The 21883-nt window shown below is 36.1% G+C and overlaps 1 protein-coding gene across 9 annotated transcripts in view; it reads left to right on the top strand.

Annotated features, from left to right (window-relative positions):
* Positions 1–21883, top strand: part of RBPJ (recombination signal binding protein for immunoglobulin kappa J region) — a 203591-nt gene that overhangs the window by 166337 nt on the left and 15371 nt on the right. For all 9 annotated transcript variants that reach the window (XM_015241525.3, XM_015241527.3, XM_031686816.2 and 6 more), the window contains 2 exons: positions 10721–10816; positions 18368–18533. In XM_015241525.3, the coding sequence (XP_015097011.1) occupies positions 10721–10816; positions 18368–18533 (262 nt within the window). The remainder of the gene's footprint in view (positions 1–10720; positions 10817–18367; positions 18534–21883) is intronic.

Genomic DNA, 21883 nt, shown 5'->3' with positions numbered 1-21883 from the left:
AGCAAATAGAAATCTGATTCTGTACAAATTACTAGTATCAAGAATGAGAAAGGTGATGTCACTGCAGATTCTATAGTTATTTAAAGGATAACAAGCAAATATTAGAAATAACTTTCTGCCAATAAACTCAACAACTTTTGAAGAAATCCACAAATTCCTTGAAACTGGCAAACCACCAAAGCTTACTCAAGAAGAAAGAGGTAACCTGAATAGTCTTATATCCAAATAAATTGAACTTGTAATTGTAAACCTTCCTACATAGAAAACTTGAGGCTCAGATGATTTCATTGTTGAATTCTACCAGATATGTGAGAAATAAATTATGCCAGTTCTATAGATATCCTTCCACAAAACTGGAGAGCAGAAATATTTCCTGGTTCATTTTGTTAGGACAGCAATGCCCTGTTACTAGAACAAAGACATTAAAAGAAAAGAAAGCTGTAGACTGATATCCTTATGAGCACAGTTGTAAGAAGTCTTAATAGTTTTTCAAAATGAATCCAACAGTATATTAAAGGGATAATAGAACATCATGATCAAATGAGCTTTATCTCAGAAATGGCTGCCAGTGTGTCATTTTTATCTATTAATAGAACAAAAAAAGGAAAATAATATGGTCATCTCATTACATTTAGAATAAACTTTTGACATTCATTCTTGATTATAATTTTCACAAACTAGGAATAGAAGGGAATTTCTTCATTTTGTTAAAGGATACCTATGAACAAAATTTAACACCATACTAATTTTGAAAGATAATATTTTCCCTTAAGATCAGGAACAATGCAAGAGCGTCCACTCTTAACCACTTCCATTTAACATACTTGAGGTTCTAATGAGTACAGTAAGGCCAGAAGAAGAAAGGAAAGGCAGCCAAACTGGAAAGAAGTAAATCATTCTTTATTTGTAGATGCCATGATTTTCTGCACAGAAAATTCTATGGAATCTTAAAAAAAAAAAGGTATTAAAACTAATAAATGAGTTTAGCAAGGTGGTAGGCTACATGACCAATGTATAAAATATACAAAAATGAATTATTTTTTATACTTGTCATGAACAGTGGGAAATTGAAATTTTAAAAACTACCATTTATAGTAGCATCAAAAAGTATGTAATTCTTAGGAAAAAATCTGATACAAGATGTGCAAAAACTATATACTAGAAACTACAAAACACTGCTCAGAAGTCCTAAGTAAATGTTCTTTGGGCAGAAGACTCAGTATTGTTAAGAGGTCAGTTCTTCCCAAATTTGTCTGTGGATTCAATGCAATCCCAATCAAAATTTCAGTGGGCTTTTCTTGTAACAGTTGACAAGCTGTTTCTAAAATTTATAATGGAAATGGAAATGACCTAGTATAGCCAGAACAACCTTGAAAAAGGACGGTAAGAACTTACTACCTGATTTCAAAACTCCTTAGATAGGTACATTAATCAAGGATGGTACCAGCTTAAAGACAGCCAGGTGGATCATTGTAACAGAATAGTGGTCAGAAGTTGTTCTTGAGAGAAGGTTTTCAATCGAGGTCAAAGGCAATAAAGTTAGATAAAGGATTTTTAACAAAGGATTCTGGAATAATTGGATATCCATATGCTCGTACCACTTAAATAACATAGTTATTTTGATAACTATGATTCATACCTAGAACCGTATGCAAAAATTAGATCAAAGTAGACCTAAATGTAAAACTTAACTTCATCAAAATTAGAAATAAAATGTTTATAACCAGATTATGGAAAGAACTCTTAAAAGTCAATAATAAGGAAATAACCCATTTTTAAATGGGAAAATGATTTGAACAGATACTTCTCCAAATAATATATACATATGGTAAATGACCATTAGAGAAATGCAAATTAAGACTACAGTGAAATACCACTACAGGCATACCTTGGAGATAATGTATGTTCAATTCCAGACTACTGTGAAAAAGTGAATATCGCAAATGAGGCAAGTTACACAAATTTTGTTGTTTGCCAGGGCATATAAAAGTTACATTTATACTATATTATAATAGCATCATGTCTAATGTGGTGGTCTTATGTCCAAAAGAAAAAACTTAAAAAATAATGCATTGGAAATATGGTGCCGATAGACTTGTTTGGTGCATAGTTGCCACAGACCTTCAATTTAAAAAAAAAAACAAAACCCCACAGTATCTGTGAAGTACAGTACAGTGCCACACAATAAAATGAGGTCTGCCTGCCTACATACACCTGTTAGGAATAACTAATACTGTCATACAGTGGTGGGCATGTAAGATAGTCCAACAACTTAGGAAAGTAACTTGGCACCTGAGAAGTTAAACGTGCCCTGACCATATGGCCTAGCCATTCCATTCTTACATATTTAGTTAAGAAAAAGGAAAATATGTGTTAATGCAAAGATTGAATAGGAAGTGTTAGTCATAATAGCCACACAGCATAATCCAGAACAGGTAAATGGATCAACAAATTGTATATTTACTACACTGGATTTCTATTCAGCAGTGAAAAAGAATGAACTGTTGATACATGCAACAATGTAGATGAATCTTAGGATAATTGTGTTCAATTTTCTAAAGAAGTCAAGAAAAAATACTATATGATTCCATTTATATAAAATAGAAAATGCAAACTGATGTAACAAAGCAGATCTGTGGTTTCTTGGTGTTTGAGGGGGAGGCAGAAGGGAAACTTAGGAATGATGACTGCCTTTCTGGATTGTGGTGATGGTGTATATAGATGCCCAAACTCACCAAATTGTATACTTGAAAATAAGTGCAGAAGATCCCACATATAAGTGATATCATATGCTATTTGTCTTTCTTTGTCTGACTTTACTCAGTATGATGATCTCTAGGCCAATCTCTGTTGCTGCAAATGGCATTGTTTCATTCTTTTTTTAATGGCTGAGTAGTATTCCATTGAGAGAGAGAGTGTGTGTGTGTGTGTACGTACACCACAACTTCTTTATTCAGTCATCTGGCAGTGGTTGTTTGGGTTGCTTCCTACTTCAATTTGAAAAATTAAAAATACTAAAAGCACTAACTTGATCACCCCTCTCCCCCCAAATACCTGAAAAGAAATTAGTATATCTTCTAAAAGAGAATTTAGATAACCTTCATTTCTGTTTAAACCTCTTAAAGAGGGCAAACTTACAGATTTTTATTCTTTATTATCAAAACTATTTAGCTAAACAGTTTGGATAGAAAAGAAGACTGGAATACAAAATCGATTCCCAATTCTGTGATAAAGACCTAACCTTGATCCCAAAGTTAAAAATCAGAAAGTTTCCCCTTTTGATAGTATAGCAGATTTAGTTCCCATCTGGCTCTTTTTCACCATATTTTCCCATTTCTTCTTTAAAGAGTTTTCCCTGTTAGGAAAACTTTAGTCTTCAATATTTTAAAAGGAATTTTATATCCCCTTTTATTGAGGTATATGAAGAGTGGGCAGTTTCATTCAGTTTCCCTTTTAAAAAAACAAACTTTTAAACCAACCTATCATATCCTAACTCCCATCTTCCAAAATTATGCAATATTGAAAAGTGTGTTGTTATGTAGAGGACAATGTTTTAGATAATGTTCTAAAAGCACAGCGTTTGAATTTTTGATTAAGAGTAGTTAACACTGTGTACTATTCAGCGTTTCGCCTTTTTTAAGTGTTATATTCTTTCAGAAATACAGATAGTAGGAGTTGTTAACTCTCAGGGGCATCCCATCCTCTTGAAATAGTCCCCTTAATGTGGCTCACAGGTGTAAGTGACTTCACTGTGGATTAAAAACCAACACAGAATAACCAGATCTTATACTGATGTATAGAAACGACTGTTCTTTTATTGTGGAGACTTCTCATTTTATCATTTGGGGCCTGATGTCATCAGTGAAAACACTAGCTGTCAACGCAGTTAGGTGTCAAGTCTCCGGGCGTGCTGGACAGATCACAGTGAGTGTGCTCATTCCTCATGTAAGAACAGGTCTGTGCTCTGAAGTTATGACTGCAGCAGGCCTGTACCACATGCTTTAAAAAAAAACATAGATGTTATTCAGCGTAACACACCATTGTACTAAGTGACTTGGTCCTGTTGTCAATAACCAAGAAGTTAGAATTTGAATCTTGGAGACCCTTGCATTGTAAGCAACCTTAAAAGGCCTGAGTATTAACTTTCTTCCCCTGTAACACTCCAGACTGATACCTACTAACTCATGCTTTTGCTTGAATTTATTTAGTACTGGGACTTCATTCACAGGGTTCATTTCTTTAAGGATTGCTGGAACAATTTTATGTTGTTTTCTCTGCTCAGAAAACCTTTTCTCCATCATTCAGTCTGACACATTTTGAAGCCCCATCCCCTGTCAGTCTCACTGCCACACCTCTCTTTTATCATTGTACCTGTACATGCCTCCGTTACTGCCCTGTTCAGACTATGGAAAAACTCAGTTTCTGAAGCTGTTTCTTGGCTTGCTTTAGAGATTGCCCCAAAGTAAGTAATAACCCCCTAAGGTAATACTTAAGAAATAACCATAACCTCTTGTTGTCCACCTCAGCATGGGTTTTATTTATTTTGTAAATATTTCTGTATTTCCTGTATTGCTTTGGAGATTCCATTGTCTTTGAGTAAGATCTTTTTTTTTTTTAAATTTAATTTTGAATCTCTTCTTTCCTATTCGTAGCATGCAGTTTTGAGAAGTGTTTTCTCTGCTTGGGGGGAAAAACAAATCTTGGTCTAGTTTAACAGTTGGGAATACTGTATACAGATACTCTCTCTTCAGGGTTTAAGACTGAGTAGTCCTGTGGTTGGTTTCACTTTATTTGAGCTGGTTCTCTAAAACTTTGAAGGGAACATCTCAATTGCCAATCATAACTATTGTGGAAGTTACCATGAGAAATGTTGTCTGAGATAATAAAGAAGACTTAACTGCAGGAATCTGACAGAAACAGAGCAGCTCCATGAGTTTGGCATTTATCTGGGGGGACGGGCGGTGGTGGTCGTGGTCGTATGTAAGTCTGGAATGCCTTTTGGCAGCATTCTGAAGAAGTGAGAAGAGTCCAGCTGAGCCTCCTGAACTCTCAGCTGTCTCCAAGTCCAATTTTGATGAAGAGGTTAAAAAAAAAATCACAAAACTTTATTAAATATCAGCCATGTGACGTACTTCATTGATTAAACAATTTTAGAATGTCTTATTTTGCAGCTTTTCTTTTAAAATCGTTTCAGTTTTTATTGCTTATGGAGGGATCAGCAAATGTTTCTGTAAAAAGAGCCAAGTAGTACATATTTTAGGCTTTGAGATCCAGATGCTGTCTCTGTTGCAACCCTTTAGAAATGTAAAAGGCATCCTTAGCTTCTACAAAGTACAGAAACAGGCTGCCGGCTCGCTTGTGACCTGTGGCCTATAGTACTGTTTCTCAAAGCATACTCTGCAGCTCTCTGAAATGTTTGCAGGTGGGGTGCGTGTGTGCAGTTACTTTGGAAATACTTGATACAACAAAATAGGTTCCTTTACTAGAAGACAGTTCGTGTTGGAACCTTTATTATCTCGGTTTGACAAGTGACAAAAATCCAACTTGAGAAAGTACAGGGACTGATGCTGTTGGTAAGGATGGCTGGGTTTCCCATCTTTGTGGACCATTTCTCTCCTTGAGTACTTGGGGCTCACTATGTTTAGCTGCCAGCTCAGATGCCTCGCCCCAAGCCCCCAACACACACAAACACGCACACGCACATGCACACGCACGCACACTCACACACCTACCTCTGGTTTAAACCACTTGTTCACCGTTGGGACAACCACAGTGGTGTATGTAAGTGGGGTAAGAAAGTTAGAGGGTCTATTTTCAGAAGAATGGGGGTTAACATCAAAAGAACATTCTTTTTGTGAATTTTGTTTGCAGTATTAAAAATTTTGAAATTTATCAAAGAAAACACAGCCAAAAATTTGACCAAGAGGATGATAGTTTAAACATGTCAAACTAGGATGACAATTGCCATGATTTCATGTTAGTAGAAACATTGATAAAATCAAAATTTCCACTTTTGTAAACATTTAAGCTTTCATGTTTTAAGTAAGGAAACTTTCAGAAATAGTTGCTCCATTGTGTTCTTCAGATAATTTTTAATTGACTCATTCAGAATGAATATTTTATAAGGAATAATAATAAAGAATACACTTCAAACCCTGTTAGATAGGAACTGTTTTAACAAATTATGAATTTTAGCTTTGTCAGTACTGGTTTTTAACAATTGAGGTATACAAAGTAGTAATTCTACTGGTGAGATTCTCATAGCACCTACGTTATGTTTTCCAGTGGTAAAATCTCCCTCATTCTTTCCTTAAAAGACATTGTGTGCTTTTCTTATCTTACTGTTGGAATATTTTTGGTTTTCTTTGATCCATTGGTTTTCAACCCAAGTACCTCCCCTCACCCCCCAACATTTGGCAGTATCTGGAGACGTTTTTGGCTGTCACAACTCCAAAGGTGCTATTGGCTTCTAATGGGTAGAAGTTAGAGATGTTGACAGATACCCTGCAGTGCACAGGACAGCCCCTCACAACGAAGAATTGTTCTGCCAGTACGTCCACAGTGCCGAAAAGGAAACCGCACTTTGAATGAAAAGCACACGGGCTGTCAGTCCATGGGCTTTACTACTTGTGTTTCTTTTGAGTATATTGCCTTTAAAAAATTTTTAAAAAAGAAAAGCTCCTTAAGATGCAGAATGAAGCTATCAGCCTTTAATTGCCAGAGAACATAATTTTAATGTTTCATGTTCTACTAACAAAGTTTTTTTTCTTGTTGAAAGAAGCTATTTGGCAAATCACTATTACAGGACAGCTGTTATTAATGATTACTTAAAGTTCAAGTTGCTTTTTCAAGAACTTGTATTATAAATATAAAGGGAAAGGACAAGGAAAACTTGAGCTGTCATCTTGTATTCATCATAAACACCTTGGGACCTGAACTCTTTTGTCATGATCGTTACTGTGAAGTTACTTCCAATACAAGCGACTAGCACAGTAATTAGTGCCTGGGGTGTAGTAGGCTCTCAGTACATCTTTAATGGGAAAATGGGTAAAAGTGCAGCATACCTACTATGTCTGCAGAATGTGTGCCTTGCAAGTCAGGTAAGATGCCTGATCATTTGCCTCCAGGTCTTTTTCAAGTTTGCTCTCAAACTTCAGTGGAATTCCTCTGGCCCCTTCCTCCCTTTCCCTCCTGCAGCCCTTCTAAGAAAATAATAATGGAGTTTACTGACACTCAGTCGGGTTTACTTAGAGTTACTTAATTTAAAATATTTTTCACAGTATGAGCTATTACTGTCTTCGTTTTTTAACAGATGAGAAGACTCAGGGTTAGTGACAGGAGTTAAAATTCAGACTCCTGTCTGTTTCATACCAAAGCTGTGCTCGTAGCCAGTGCAAAATACATGATGGTGTAATTTTGTCCACAAGAGCTAGACTAATTCTGAATCCTGGAACTTCAGTATCGTTTAGGGGAAGTTATTTAACCCCTCCTCCCTTTCTAAAATACAACTAATAGTATGTCTTAAAGCCTTCCCATACTGTTTGGGAAGACAATGTAAAAAGATGTGAAATCTGACACACGTATCAAGTAATTGCTAAATGACATAATAGAGACTATAAATGCAAATAGAATTTAGTGTGGGGAAGTAGATTTGAAATTATTTCTTTAAAAAATTTTTTTCAAGTATATAGCAACTTTTCACCTTTTATGCCAGCAACTGGACTTCTGTGCTAGTTCTGTCAAAATACTGGCCTTCTCCTAGCTTTGCTTTTGTTTTCTTACCCACCCTGAACTCTCTGGTTGTTCACCTGACCTAGCAACCCCTCAAATCCTTTACCATTATCTTCTCCAGGCTACGCGTCTTGTCCAGTGCTCAGCAGATTTGAGAGTATGCTATTTCCAGTCCCACTCTAGGAATGGTAGTGGGAATCTGCACTATCATTTATGGATTCCAGCAGTAGCTAGTCCTTCAGTACTGATTTTCAGTCATTTTATTTGTACACAGTCAGTTTCTTTCTCCACTCCCTAGAGGGTGTCTCCAAATTGTACTTACAGCTTTTTTTTTTCTTAAACCCGTTAAACATCAAATGGCCTCTCATTTCAAATAGTTTGTAAGGCTTTCTATTAGCTAGCATCTGTTAGACTTGCTCTAAGTGACCTTCAACTCTGCAGCATCTCACCTTTTGATGGTTCCCCTCTTTTGAGGTTGCCTCTTCCATAGCATCTAATACACGGTCTCAGTTCTGCCCCTACTGGTTCTTCTTCATTTCCTTTTATGCATTTTCTTCTTAACTCTCCTGTCACTGTGTTTTCTTTCTGGGAGATTTCATTCACTTCCGTGGCTTCATTTGTGAACTATATACCAGTGAACCCCACTTTTCCAGTCCAGATCCCTCTCTGGAACTACAGATGGTTATTTTCAACGACCTATTGAACACTTCCAGTGTGGAGTTCAGGGCCCTTCAGAGTCGACATTTGTCAAACAGAACCTATCAGTGTACCCTTCTCCCATAACAAAAGACTTGCAGACTCTTCTCCTGTACTGTCTTCCATTACCTCTTTCTTAATGTCAGTCTTTCTTCAAGTTTGTCTTTTCTCTATGCTTTCTAAAACCCTTTCTCTGTTCCACTACTAGAATTAACTAAAAAGGAAAATTAACTGTATGTTAAAAAAAATCTCTGATTGCCATTTGTGTAGATTGAAAATCCATGTTCCACAGCATGGTGTTTTTCTATAATGGAGTTGAGATCAAATTAAATGATGATCTTTAACCAATTCTCAAAGAGATGGATTTTTTTTTATTTTAACATTTTAAGTTTTTTCTAGGTCCCTTAAAAATTTTTATTACCTGCTAACCACTTTTATCATCATCTGTCATAGGGTGATATTTGAATTGGCTTAAACTTTTATACATACTGTGTAAGTTTACAAATGTCAGATTTTTGAGGAGTTTGACAGGCCTTTCACAATGTGACTACCCAACTGGTCAGTTTTATTCATTGCCATGGCTCACTTTACAGTCTTAGAGAATTTGTTTCAACTTCCTGACTAGCATTTATTTATTAATTGCAAGACATTCAGCATGGTGTTAACAATACTTATCTTTTTGGATTATGGGGATTAAATGAAATAATGCATGTAAAGAGCTTAGTTCAGGGACTGGCATGTAATAAACACTCGAGAAACCTCAGCTGCTGTTGTGTTGTTGGGCTGCCTTACTCGGCCTGAGTCTCTCCCTGTACCCAGATGTGCAGGGTCATTCTTGGCTCTTCATGCTACTCCCAGGCCCTGGAATGCCATGCTCTTCCCTCCCACTCCCTGTGTCTAGTCCTCTTTCTTCTAGTAGTCAGCTCTTCTAAGAAAATTTTCCTGGGAAGTGGTCCTTTATCACCCCTCTCTTCCTTTACATAAGCATCCCCTGTTGGAGCTTTTTGTCATACTTTTGTTTGGCTCATGTATTTCATTTCGTTTTCCAAACATTTTCTTATTGTCTTTACTGGACTTTGAGCTCTTTTTCAGTGGTAGGGATTGTTCTCAAATCTGTTCAAACCCAGTGCTACCTGTCCTGCCTTAAGCCAGCAGGTTTTCAGTCAGTAAACATAAGTGCTGTCATCCAGGTTATCTCACTTAATCCCCACTCACAACCTCTCTGTATATGTCAGCATCACTGTTATTATCAGATACGGAAACTGAAACTGGATGAGGTTGAGCGATTTGCCCCAGGCCACTTAGTTTCTAGCTGCTACAAAGCTAGAATTCGCCACATTTAATAACTCCTGTTGTACAGCCATCCCCTTACACATTTGTCTTTTATTTATACTGTAAATAAAATAGCATTCAGTTTATTAAAAGGGTTTCTTGATGATTGTCTTTGAAGCACTTTGCCTTTGATTTTGTAATGTATAAAACGTCTCAAGAATTGGAATGCAGTTAATTCAGAAATGTGAAAGCTTAATCTATGTAGACCTTGTGTTCTTTATACTCTTGTATTATTTAGCAAAATAATTGTGTGAATAAATATATTTAGGACACTGAACTTCTTATACAGTGTTCGCATAATAAATAGGTAGTTGGAGTATTTTATATTTAAAATAATTAATGTATTTTTTCCAAAATTTAATTCAATTTTTCACTAATTTGTATTAACTTTTATTAAATTTTATATGTTTAACAATATCTTTGAGGGTAATTATGTGTTTATATATAAATGATAGCCCTTAGTCCTTATGGAAGGTTGTTATTTTAAGAACATATAATAATAAATTTGGATGACATAATGATTTTTTTGGCTTTGTATTCAGTGAAAAACACTCATTCTAATAGCTGAGAGGGGCAGGGAAGAGGTGGTGGTATTAAGTTAGATTATTAAATACAAAAATACTGTATGTTATTAATTTTATAAACAGTTTAAAGCCAAAGTAACAATGTACACAGGGATTCTAGTTATTCTGTAAGTTGTAACTGTGGTTTAATTGAGTTACATCATAAATTCCAAGAGTGAGGGACAGTTCTTTTAAAGAACAAAGTATAGAGTTGAAGATGAGCAGTATTTATTTCCCCATTGTATCATCTTTAAATTTAGTTTATGAAATTATTTTGCTTTATTTTCCTTTTTAGATTTGCTTGCTTGGAAAATATTCTTAAGGATTCTTCTCATTACAGAGATTGGTAACATTCTAAACCTTACCCTTGTAATGGTAATGTTTATATTTTATTTTAGGGAAGCTATGCGAAATTATTTAAAAGAGCGAGGGGATCAAACAGTACTTATTCTTCACGCAAAAGTTGCACAGAAGTCATATGGAAATGAGAAAAGGTAAGATTATTGTTTTTCTGGTGGATATATAATTAATAGCTAATAATAACTATCACAATTTGCAAACGACGTATTAATATGCAAGTAAGACTGTGGTTTCTATTCTTGGCTTAATTTGCAAGTACAAAATGAGAAGTAGAGGATTTGTCTCTACTGAAGGGGCAAAACAAAGTAAATTATGGCTTATTTAGTAAAGGTCCTATGGCAGGATCTCTGATTTCACAAAATGAAATAATCCATGATTTTTATTTTGGGCTGCACGATGGTCCCTAAGTATTTCTGTGATATGTTAGCTCATACAGAAAGTAGCTTTCCTTTTGGTGGAAAATGTAGTTTTATAAAGAAAGGTGACCCCGAAGTACCATTTTAAAAGGAAAAGGCTAAACAGCCCCCTAAATTGAGTCATGGGGTGATTGCAAAGAAAAATCCTCCCAGCTTTCTCCACTATGACCCTGTGCCTGTTCAGATGAAGAAAAACAGCAAGGCTGAGCTGGCACTCATTCCACATGAATGCGACACCACAGACTAGTCAAGTTCAGTTATAACAGGGCTGTGTATGTTTAATATTTGTCATAATATCTTTTAAGTTTCAGCTTTTTTGGAGTATAATTGTGGGCTTTTGTTACTTGTTTTCTCACTTGGTTCCTGGAATTTTCTTGTTGAGTTTCTCAAGTCTTTGTCTTCAGATAGCATTTTTGCAATAAGCATTTTGTGGACAAATGTTGCTTATGGGGGAAGATGAAAGATTTTTTTGGATTGGCTAGAAAGACACCAAAACTGAAGTGGGAGAAGGAATGGAAACTCAGGCTTGGGTGTTGGGTTGAAAGGAATGAATGGAATTTTAGAGTTTGTGAGATAAAGGAAATCTCAGCATATGCATAAGAGAAGGGAAATGTAGTATATACAATGATTTACGTGCTAGAAGAAATTTGAGTAGTATCTTCCTCAGAGACCTCTAAATCTGAGCTGAAAAGAACTGAAACTTTCTAGATAATTTTATCCTCAAAGAGGACAAACAGGTGAAAACAGTATTTAGGACTCAAACCTAAGTGTTCCTTTTTAGTTATTCAAGTTTACTAAGTTTCTGCTTATTTTATCTTACTTTACTAGTAAAACAATCATATATTTAGAGTTAAGTATGGGAAGAAGTTGGCATCTACAGTTTGGGACATAGAAACCAGATCAGGATAGAGGTCCCTTTTTTGTATGAAATTGATACTGGAAATTCAGGAGTTTGTTTTCTGTTTGTTCTGTTTTGTTTTTTCCATTAATGAAATTGTGTGTATTTAGGAGATTGTCTTTTTTTCCCCCTAAGCAAAACAGAACAAGTCAGTACCCTCATTATCTGAGATGAGTCTAGAATGCTAGCCCTGCACTTCATTGTGAATCTGAAGAAGAAATCGCTTCCCTTTATCAGTCGTGAGCTAGACGCTGTTCTGGAGGTGCCCTCAGAGTAATCTTGTAGAGTAGGCTTGCTGTAATCCCCATTCTGTGAGTGGGGAAACAGAAAATCAGAGGTTTTAAATATGCTCAGTTTCACTGTAGTTAGGAATTGAGGGAGGCAAGATTAGAACTCCTGGGTCTGTAATTCTTAATTTCAGGGTTTTTTTCCTCTAATTTTCACGGCCTTCCATGTTGTGTTTGAGTGTTAATTATCTACAGCATGGCTTAAGGATGGAGAAGAACTAGAGAACCTAAAGATGCCTAAAGAACACAAACTTTGTAATCTTAACTTTGCCCTGGATTATCTCTTTTACCATTAGTGAGTGAGCCTGGGCTGGATCTAATGGAACTATGACTAAACAGATGTTCATTGTATAGCTGCCACGTGGCAGTGTTGCTTTTTTCCCCTCTGGATTTTTTAAGATCCATTTTCATACAATTCGATTCATTTATTAACTCATTTATTCTTCATTTCTAACAACCCATTAAGTTCCAAGTACTATGCAAAAAACTCCTTGCTAGGAATTTTAGAAGTCACTATGTCATTTTGTTGCAGGAAAATGGGATGGGAGAGGATGGCCATGTCCCAGGTCCCAGGCGAGTCCCTGGGGACGTGCCCTATCCATTGAGGATCCTTGGCTTCGCGCAGGAAAGAATTTAAGAGTGAGCCATAGTAGAGTGAAAGTAGATTTATTCAGGCAGATAAATACTCCATAGACAGTGTGGGCTGTCTCCAAGGGTGAGAGCACGAGAGGTCCTAGTAGACACACGTTCCATAGAATGTGGCCTGTCTCACTCAGAAGGGAGAGCAGCTTAGGAGACACACATTCCATGGACAGAATTCGTGCCATCTCATGAGGCGAGAGGCAGCCTTAGAGCATGGGGTCAACCTAGGAAAGTGGGATTGGCCACGAGGTGTGGAGGTGGCTACAGCTCAGTAACTTCATATGCTAGCAAGTTGGAGAATTATTCCAACTGCTTTGGGGAAGGGGTGGGGATTCCCAGGAATTGGGCCACCACCCACTTTTTGGCCTGAATGGTTAGCCTTGGAAATGTCATGGCACCTGTGGGTATGCCATTTCCCATGCTGGTATAATACAATGGGTGCATAATGAAGCTCAAGGTTTACTGGAAGTCAAATCTTCTGCCATCTTGGGCCTCAAGGTCTACTGGGAGTTGACTCTCCCACCGTCTCGGTTCTAACCAGTTTATGTCCTGTCCTCAGTTGCTGTGTCATTCTTTAATGGTTGTGCCCTGCCCCCTTCCCTCCTGTCTAAGTTAATACTACAGTGAATAACTGAGGCTCAGTGGGGATAACAGAAGGGGGAGAGCTACTCAAAATTACACCTAAGTCCAGATAAGGTTCCTGTCTGTTAATCATTATTAAAAATACAAAGCTATAGTGGCTTATCAAAGTTGAATTGAGTGATTTAATGGTTATCTTTTATTATGGTTGCCTCTGTTTTCAGTTTCTTTCTGTTATTTGGCTATAGTCCGGTCTGTCTAAAACCCCAGTTAAAGAAAGCTCAAAGAATCTAAGCCTCGAGACTCCCAAGAGTGAAGAAAAAATGATGAAAAAGCCAGAGTAACTACTTTCCTATATTTTAACTTATTTGTATTATTAAAATTTCCAGAAAAGACATGCATTGATGGTACAATAAGGGTAGAAACTTCTTAAAAGTATTTGATTTTTAAAACAGTATTAGTAGTGAGAGACTGCTAGCACAGTCCAGCCTCCTGGATGATTGGCAAGGCTTATTTTCTTCCTGGAAGAGGTCTTGTCCCTTACTCATCGGTGGAGTGCAGTGGAAAGAGGAAGATCTGATTTCTTTCTTGTTGATCAGATTCAGGCCTTTCTGAAAAGCTGCTAAGGCATTAGGCATGAGGTAACGTGGGGACATGACCACAGTCCTCTTGGCATACAAAATAATTCCAGTGAATGATGCTAGAAGTATTTGGTCAGGAAGTTTTATCCTAAAATATTAAATTGTTCTCAGTATCCGCTTTTTTGCCTAATAATGAGTATTTATTTGCATAACACATCCGGTATCCCATTTATGTTAGTGGTTAGTTTTGCTGTTTTATTAAAGAAGGTCTTTGTATATTGGAAAATAAATTTTACAAAATTATTTTGTCTGGAGGAAAATTTCCGTTAAAGAGATGGAAATGCCATTTGACATACTAACATTCCTTCAACTTTGTGTCAGGGGAAGTATGAATAATCATCAAAGGGCAGTGATTCTGCCAAGATAGTCAGATAATGTAAATGATGATGTGTTTGGATTTTGTCTAACCTTATATATTGGGCTGAATAAAAAGGCTCCTTTGAATCTGTAAGATATTTTCCAGACCTCATCTTAGAATCTGAGGAAAAAGTTGTTGAATCATTCTCTGAAAAGACTGATTGTTTGAACTGGGAAATGAATAAAATCATAAATGTGTGCATATCACCGCCAAGTGGCAGACAAAAGCATTGTTTGTCATAATTGCTTAGAGGTAGCTACTGGGAAAGATTAGAAAATAAAGACACATTGTTTCATAAAATATTCTTTGATAGCAGCTGTTAAGCTGGAAGCTAGCCACTTATTGGTCAGACTTTTCACTGAGTGGTGCAAACTGGCCAACTGTCCAAATTCAGAAAAGCATCAATTCATATCCCATTATAAAGGTGTATTCTAATTTTTCTTCTGTTAATTGAGTGGCATTTTTTCTTATCCCCACTCTATTTTTTTCAACTTTGTTTTGTATTTTATTTATTTATTACTGTATTGTTTAATTAGTTTATTTTGGAAGGGAGTGGAGGTAATTAGGCTTATTTAATTTGAGAGAAGATACTGGGGATTCAACCCAGGACCTGGGCATGCTAAGCATACGTACTACCACTTGAGCTATACCCTCCCCACCCCCTACTCTCTTTAATTTCCTTTCTTTTGTCTGTATTTTTAAAAAAAATCATACTTTTTCTTCCAGTTTTTATTGAGATATAATTGACATACAGCACTGTATACTTCTATGGGGGTGAGGGGGAGGTAATTATATTATATTTATTTATTTATTTTACAATAGAGGTACTGGGGATCGAACCCCGGACCTTGTGCTTGCTAGGCATGCGCTCTACCACTGAGCTATACCTTGCCCCCAACTGTATTTTTTTGTGTAGGTGCTCATCTTTTATTTGATTATTATATTACTACTAAAGTCTCCGGAAATAAAAGATTTGATTCATCAACTGACTTTTAGGGAGTGGCAATATTGGAATATTTAAAATATGATCTTGTCATCGTGGTGGAAATAATATGAATGCTTATATTGGATTTGGTGCTCCCGTGCATCACAGCTTTTCCTGAATAGTTGTAGAATTGATGTAAGAATAAAGCTAGTTCAGAGGCAGTTGAAGAGTCCTTATTTTTCTTAGGTTTATTACATGATTGGAAAGCACTTTCAGTATAGAATTTTGGTCAATGTTTTAAGTGATAAAGAATTTCTTGTCAACCTGTCTGATTTTGTGCCCTGTTGATTTCAGGCCATTTTTTCACAGTGCCCTTGAGAAAACCAGGAGCACTGAGCTTTTTACAGTTTCAGCCCTCTTTATATTTTTCAGATGTGAAATACAAGTACCTTTTGTGATAACCTGTTGATTTGATTACTGTATTTGGTACATTATACTAAAGCACAGCTCTTTGAGTTTTGTAACTAGTATACCAGCCTACTAAAGGAGTCTTAATATCTGTCACTGTTCAGTAAAATACCAATAGGAAACAAGTTTCCAAAATTGATGCCTTCTCAACTTCCTGATAGTATGTCAGCTAGGTATTTGAGTCTGTGCCATGGTAAGCATTGGGTGATTCCCATCATCAGAGGCCAGCAAGATTCCTGTTGTAGACTTGAAGTGAGCCAGCTCCAGAACCAACCCAGCTAATCCAGGCATCCCTCTACACTTGGAGTGACCTGGAGCTGAGCCCACTGCCTCGCCTGTGACCTCTGTGTCCACGGCCACAATGACAGTATGCAGGCACAAAAGTGGCTCCAATTCCTTTCTGTTAGTTCAGATACCAGGAGAAGACCCCAGAAGTTTTCCCTCCTCACTTAGCTTGACCCCTCCAGCCTACTTGGTCTCCTTCCCCATTACTCTGGCCTCATCTCCTCTTGCTCCCCTCCTCTGCTCCAGCCACACCGGTCTGTTGTTTACCCACTGTCCATTGTGGTCCTTCCTGCATTATTAGAACCTTTGCACGTGCTGTTCCCTCTTCTGCAGTGCTCTTACCGTAGATAACCATGGCTGTATGTTGTGACTCAAGGTCACCTTCTTAAAGGAGCTTTCCTTGACCACCCAAGTCTTCTACATTTTAAGTACCCTTTCCCTGCTTTATTTTTTTCCCTCAGTATTTAGACCATCAGCTGACAGAGTATATATGTTATTTTAGTCATTTACCTTTTTTAAATTGTCTTTCTTATTAGAATGTGAGTTCCATCAGGACAAGAATTTTTGTTTGCTTGTTTTAACTAGTATATTCCCAGTGCCTGGTACAGATTAGGGATATAAAGAAGTTTTTGGTGAATTAATGAATATTAAATAAACCCAGCTCACTTCTTATAAATTATATATAAATTACCTCTAACGTCATCTTTTGGAGAGTTGAGTAGAAAGTAGGTGCTATCATATATTTTGATTCAGTTCAACCAGTACTGTGGTAGGTACTGAGGGGAGAGCAACAAGGAGATACACCTTCCCGTAAGATGGCCTGAGAGCTCAGTCAGCCTGATGGTGTCTGTGTGTGTATATATAGACATACGCGTGAATACAGTTCTTTTTTTTTTTAAAGTCTGCACATTGTTGGCCTAAAAAGTGGTAAAAAGTGTAAATTTTTGCCAGATTTTAAAATTAGGAATTTCATGTAAAATTTGATTTCAAGCATCTATCAGAACTGTTGGAGGATGTGCCCATAGTTCAGCCATGAGCAAGCAGTGCGCGTATCCTCGGTGCTTTGATTCCCTATTGTTTCCTTGTCACGAGAGTCACACACCAGTGGCTGTTCATTGTTGCAGTTAAGCTCTTTTTTTTCTTCCTTACGATGGGTTTAAAAGAATTAAGAAAATATTTTCTATGCTCATAACTATACAAAAAAAATGGGACTTACCATGAGGGCTGTTGTGTTTCAAGAAAGCAAGTAGGGAACCTACTTCTTTGGGTTAAATTTCTACTTATTTATTGTACACCTGGCCCACCCATTTATGTTACTTACCTGGCTACTGTTTGAGTTTACTTGGCAGCTATTTGCATAGGTATTTGAGTTTTCAGGCCCCTTGATGAGACATGGTGTAAATGTTTTAAAGTATGTATAAGTCAGTGTGTGTGATTGAACAAAAGAATTATACCCTACATAAGGTCTGGATTGGTGGTCCAGACTATGTAAAGTATGAGCCTTGAGCTATGCCTTGAAATAGATAATTTTATAATTGTTAAGAGAAGATTATACGGAAGTTAATCTACGTGGGAAGAATTTGTGAGTTGGTTTTGGCAGCTAGCAAAAGAAATCTGCTAGTTGACTGAGTTGAAAGGATATAGTGTATTTTTCTGTCCATCATCCACATGCATGCAGTCATCCTTATGCAGCAGGATGTAAGATATAGAAGACATAGTAATCCAATGATTCATTTTGTTTTTAATTCTTTTACCTAGTTGTATTAATATTTTGAAAGTTTGTACTTTGGGCCATTGCTCTAATTCCATTTTCCAGGTTAATTACCAAATAAAGTTAAGTGTAATATCTATACCAAGAATGTCATTAATTAATAATACCTCATTTCTAGTAGACCTTAATCAGTAATTGCAGATTCTGGGTGGTGTGCCATGTTCACTGAATTTGTTGAACTGCAGTAGTCCAAAACTCAGCTATGCAAAAATTTAAAGGGATATTCTCTGCTCTAAAAAATATCTAGGTGAACTGAATGTGTAATTTCAGTTATATAATTATTTGCATTACAAAAAGCCTCACCAAAATGTTTAGGAGCTAACTTCGTGTAGTTGAATATGATTTTGTATTCATATGTTCAAAAAAGGAAATGCTTTTCAAATGTAATTGCATTATGTTTTCCCCCTTGTTTTAGGTTTTTTTGCCCTCCTCCTTGTGTGTATCTTATGGGCAGTGGATGGAAGAAAAAAAAAGAACAAATGGAACGCGATGGTTGTTCTGAACAAGAATCTCAACCATGTGCATTTATTGGAATAGGAAATAGTGACCAGGAAATGCAGCAGCTGAACTTGGAAGGAAAGGTAAATTAATACTATGCTGGTTCCCCATAAAAGTACTATGGTACCGGAATATAGTTTCCTTATTTGTTTTTGTAGTGTTGTTTGTTTTTTTTTTATGGCTTTTGGCAGCACTTTTTGAATATATAAATCAGAACCAGAATTAAACTTCTCAGTCTAGTCGTGATTCATGGAGCTTGAGCTGTTGACGCATAAAGGTGGCACACAAAAAGTGTCCTCAGCTTGCCAGCAGTTTTAGCAGGCTGTGAATCTGATTTCTGTTGGGTGCCAGTCATAAATTTAGGAGGCTAATTGCTCATCTGTCTGACAGGGGCATGGTATTCAAACACCAATGAGGATACTAGTTCAATAATGTTTTACTCCACTCTTTTAATCTTAGTCTTATACTAGAAGCAAAGTATAATGGGTTATATAAAGATCGTAAATGTTTTACTTACCTTCACTGTGGAGCAGAACTATGCTGTGTAGACAAGAACAGCCATAATTAGCTTTACTCACTTACAGGGATTTTCTTTGGTTAACTTGCTAGGGGATAAAATCTATGAATTAGTTTTAGTAATTGTGTATTATGAAATTAGAAAGCAGTCATTTCAGTCTCTACCATTAGTATTCAAAAATAGTTCTTCACTGACTTAGCATTAACTATTACTTTGTTTTCCCTTGATATTAGAATTTGAAAAAATATTTAATTCTGATCTTAGCTGACCACGAGAATGTTTTTTAAAATAGTGCATAAAAAGCGATATCCTTATTCAGTAAGTCTTGTTGAGTATCTTAGAATTTGCTGTGTTGTAGTTGACACAAGAGATAGGAGTTCGAGGGCAAGGTTGAGGGTGGTGAACTAGGGGATCTGTATTCTCAAATTCAATTTTAGTCACTTTACAGATAGCAAGCACAATAAGAAGACTTAATATCAACCTCTTCAAATCCGAGTATGTTTATGTCATTTGTGTCTTTATAATTTTCATCGGTAAGGCTTGTCAACTATGTATTTTAAATTAGGTGTGGGATAAAACCTACAATAAAAGTTGTTTCATCTTAAAATAGAGTAGTATAAAATATTTCTGAATTATAACCTTTGAGCCAAAGTAAAAGATATATTTAAGTAGTGGGTTGAACAAATAATCCTTGGTCATATGTCATCTGTTTTTCGTTATATAGAAAGTCTCAGTTACATGTCTCCAAGCTGTGCATCTAGACATTTGGAACTGTGAATGATAACCAGATAGGTAGTGAGAAGCCAGGGATTCTAGCTATACGTGTATGTAACTGTGTTAATTGACCTTCAGTGCTCACTTAACCGATTTCAGCTTCCAGCAATTTTAAGGGAGGTAATGCCAAACAGCATCCCCACTTGCCTTTCTCAGCATCATTGCCTAGTACATCTTTCTTCAACTTCTATTATTATATCCTTTCCCCAAGCCCTAGAAATTTGCAGAAGAGAACATGAAAACCTGAGAGCTTAAGCATTAACTAGTACTTGAAACACCTAGTTATAGGCTGGTAGAGTGTCTATAAGCCAAAATTATATGTTACTATTTAGTTTTAATCAAAAATCCTATTAGAGAAGTCTATATAGAGTAAGACTTGTTGAGAGTCAGGAGGAGGCATTCTGGGCACAAAGAACAACATAAACATGCTTGGAGCATAAAGGTACAGAAACGAGGTAAGTTTGGATCCAGGTAGGCAAGGATGGACCGAGTGGTGGGATGGATGCTGAACCTCAGAAAGAGGTACTTTGACTCCTGTCTCAACCTCCACTCATTTAAGGTAATATTTTCTTTCAAGTCTGTTCATTGAATTAATTAGTCATTATAGAAAAGGGAGGAATATTTATTTTGCATTATTGGGTATTTGTGCTTGCTTTAATATTCATTATGGCAGAGTTCTAGTATATGTAGCCCCTATTTTTATTGTCATGATATTTGACTATATGTTGATAATATTTTGGATCTGATGTTTTTAATTTCTTAAATAGTCGCTTCCTCAGTTTTACGTCTTGCATAGTTTGCTCTGCAACATGAACTGTTTCTCTAATAAGCACACTTGTATTTTTATTTTTAAAAATTATATCCCCTACACTTCTTTTGCTAGCATTATTTTGTTTTTATAATTCAAATTCTAAAATTCAAATATTTCTATAATATCTTTGTAGCATTACACCTCGTATTTCTTTTTCATTTCAGGGCAAACGTTCTCTTGCCTGAAGAGCTTCAAAATTTTTAAGTTAAACTGTTCTTTGTCTTATAGAAAAATTTATTATATGCCATGTTCTAGAATTCTGTTATGTAATTTAGCCTTTGGTATGATGAAGCCTATGTAACTTCAGTTTTTATTTACTTATTTTCTTAAAGTTACAATACTTCTCTTGAGTCAATGACTTTCCCTATTTTTCTCTTATGAAATTTGAGTAGTTTGTGGTTAGTGGTCTTACAGTCTTTTAAAATATAAGCTAATAAAGCTATCTCAGGATTTAGATTTAAAATACTTACTTTTGTGATTAGGGATATATTTCCTTTCCTTCCAAGGAGGTATACGTATATCTGCTTTTTTCCAAACGAAATAAAGTCCTTTGAGCGTAGGTATTACGATCTAATCTTCTCTGCTCTTTTCTCCTTTCCTGTTTGCCCGTCTATCTTCTAATTTATGCTACATTTCAGTATTTTCTCTTTTCTGATATAGATCATATCCCTTGATATTAACACTCAAATTAAGTGATCTCATTATTTTTGTTATGCCTTTAGAATGTCATTGCCATCATTTAGATACAAATTTCATTTGCAGCTGTCTGCTTCAGTGTATCAATACCCATTTTCCTAGACTTTGTCTTATGTTGCAGAACAGTCCCATAGTTTAGGCTTTAGTTGACCCTCAGTGCTTTTTTAAAGTATAGCGGACTGATGACTCGGCATCCCTGAGCACTTGGAGGTCCTTGAGTGAAAAGAGTTGTGTGAGTGCAAAGTGCTGTTGTTTTTTTTTTATTTTTCTTATTTTACTATTATTAACTGTATCGTAACTTTGTTTTCTGCTGAACAAAGCCTCTCAAAGCTTTTGAATTTATAAAAACTTAATCAAGTGTAAAATATTCAAGATGGCACCTAGATTTTCTTATATAACTTTGCTGCTAAGAAATTAAATAAACTATGGCACTATTTTTGTTCTGGTACTAAAATTGGCTGTGAGTAATATTTTAAAGACTAAAAACCTCGCACACATTAGCTGTTTTCTGAATGAGTGGCATTTGCCCTACTTTTTAAAAGGAACACACAGCAGAGGTAGTAAAAGAAATTTGTTCAGCCTAATTTTAAAGTATAGCATTGATTTTTTTTTTAAATGTAATTCAGGTACTATAA

This window comes from Vicugna pacos, chromosome 2 (assembly GCF_048564905.1).
Source record: "Vicugna pacos chromosome 2, VicPac4, whole genome shotgun sequence".
NCBI classification, from domain to species: Eukaryota; Metazoa; Chordata; class Mammalia; order Artiodactyla; family Camelidae; genus Vicugna; species Vicugna pacos.
Note: the sequence above shows the minus strand (reverse complement) of the source record. Positions and strands in the feature narration are given on the sequence as shown.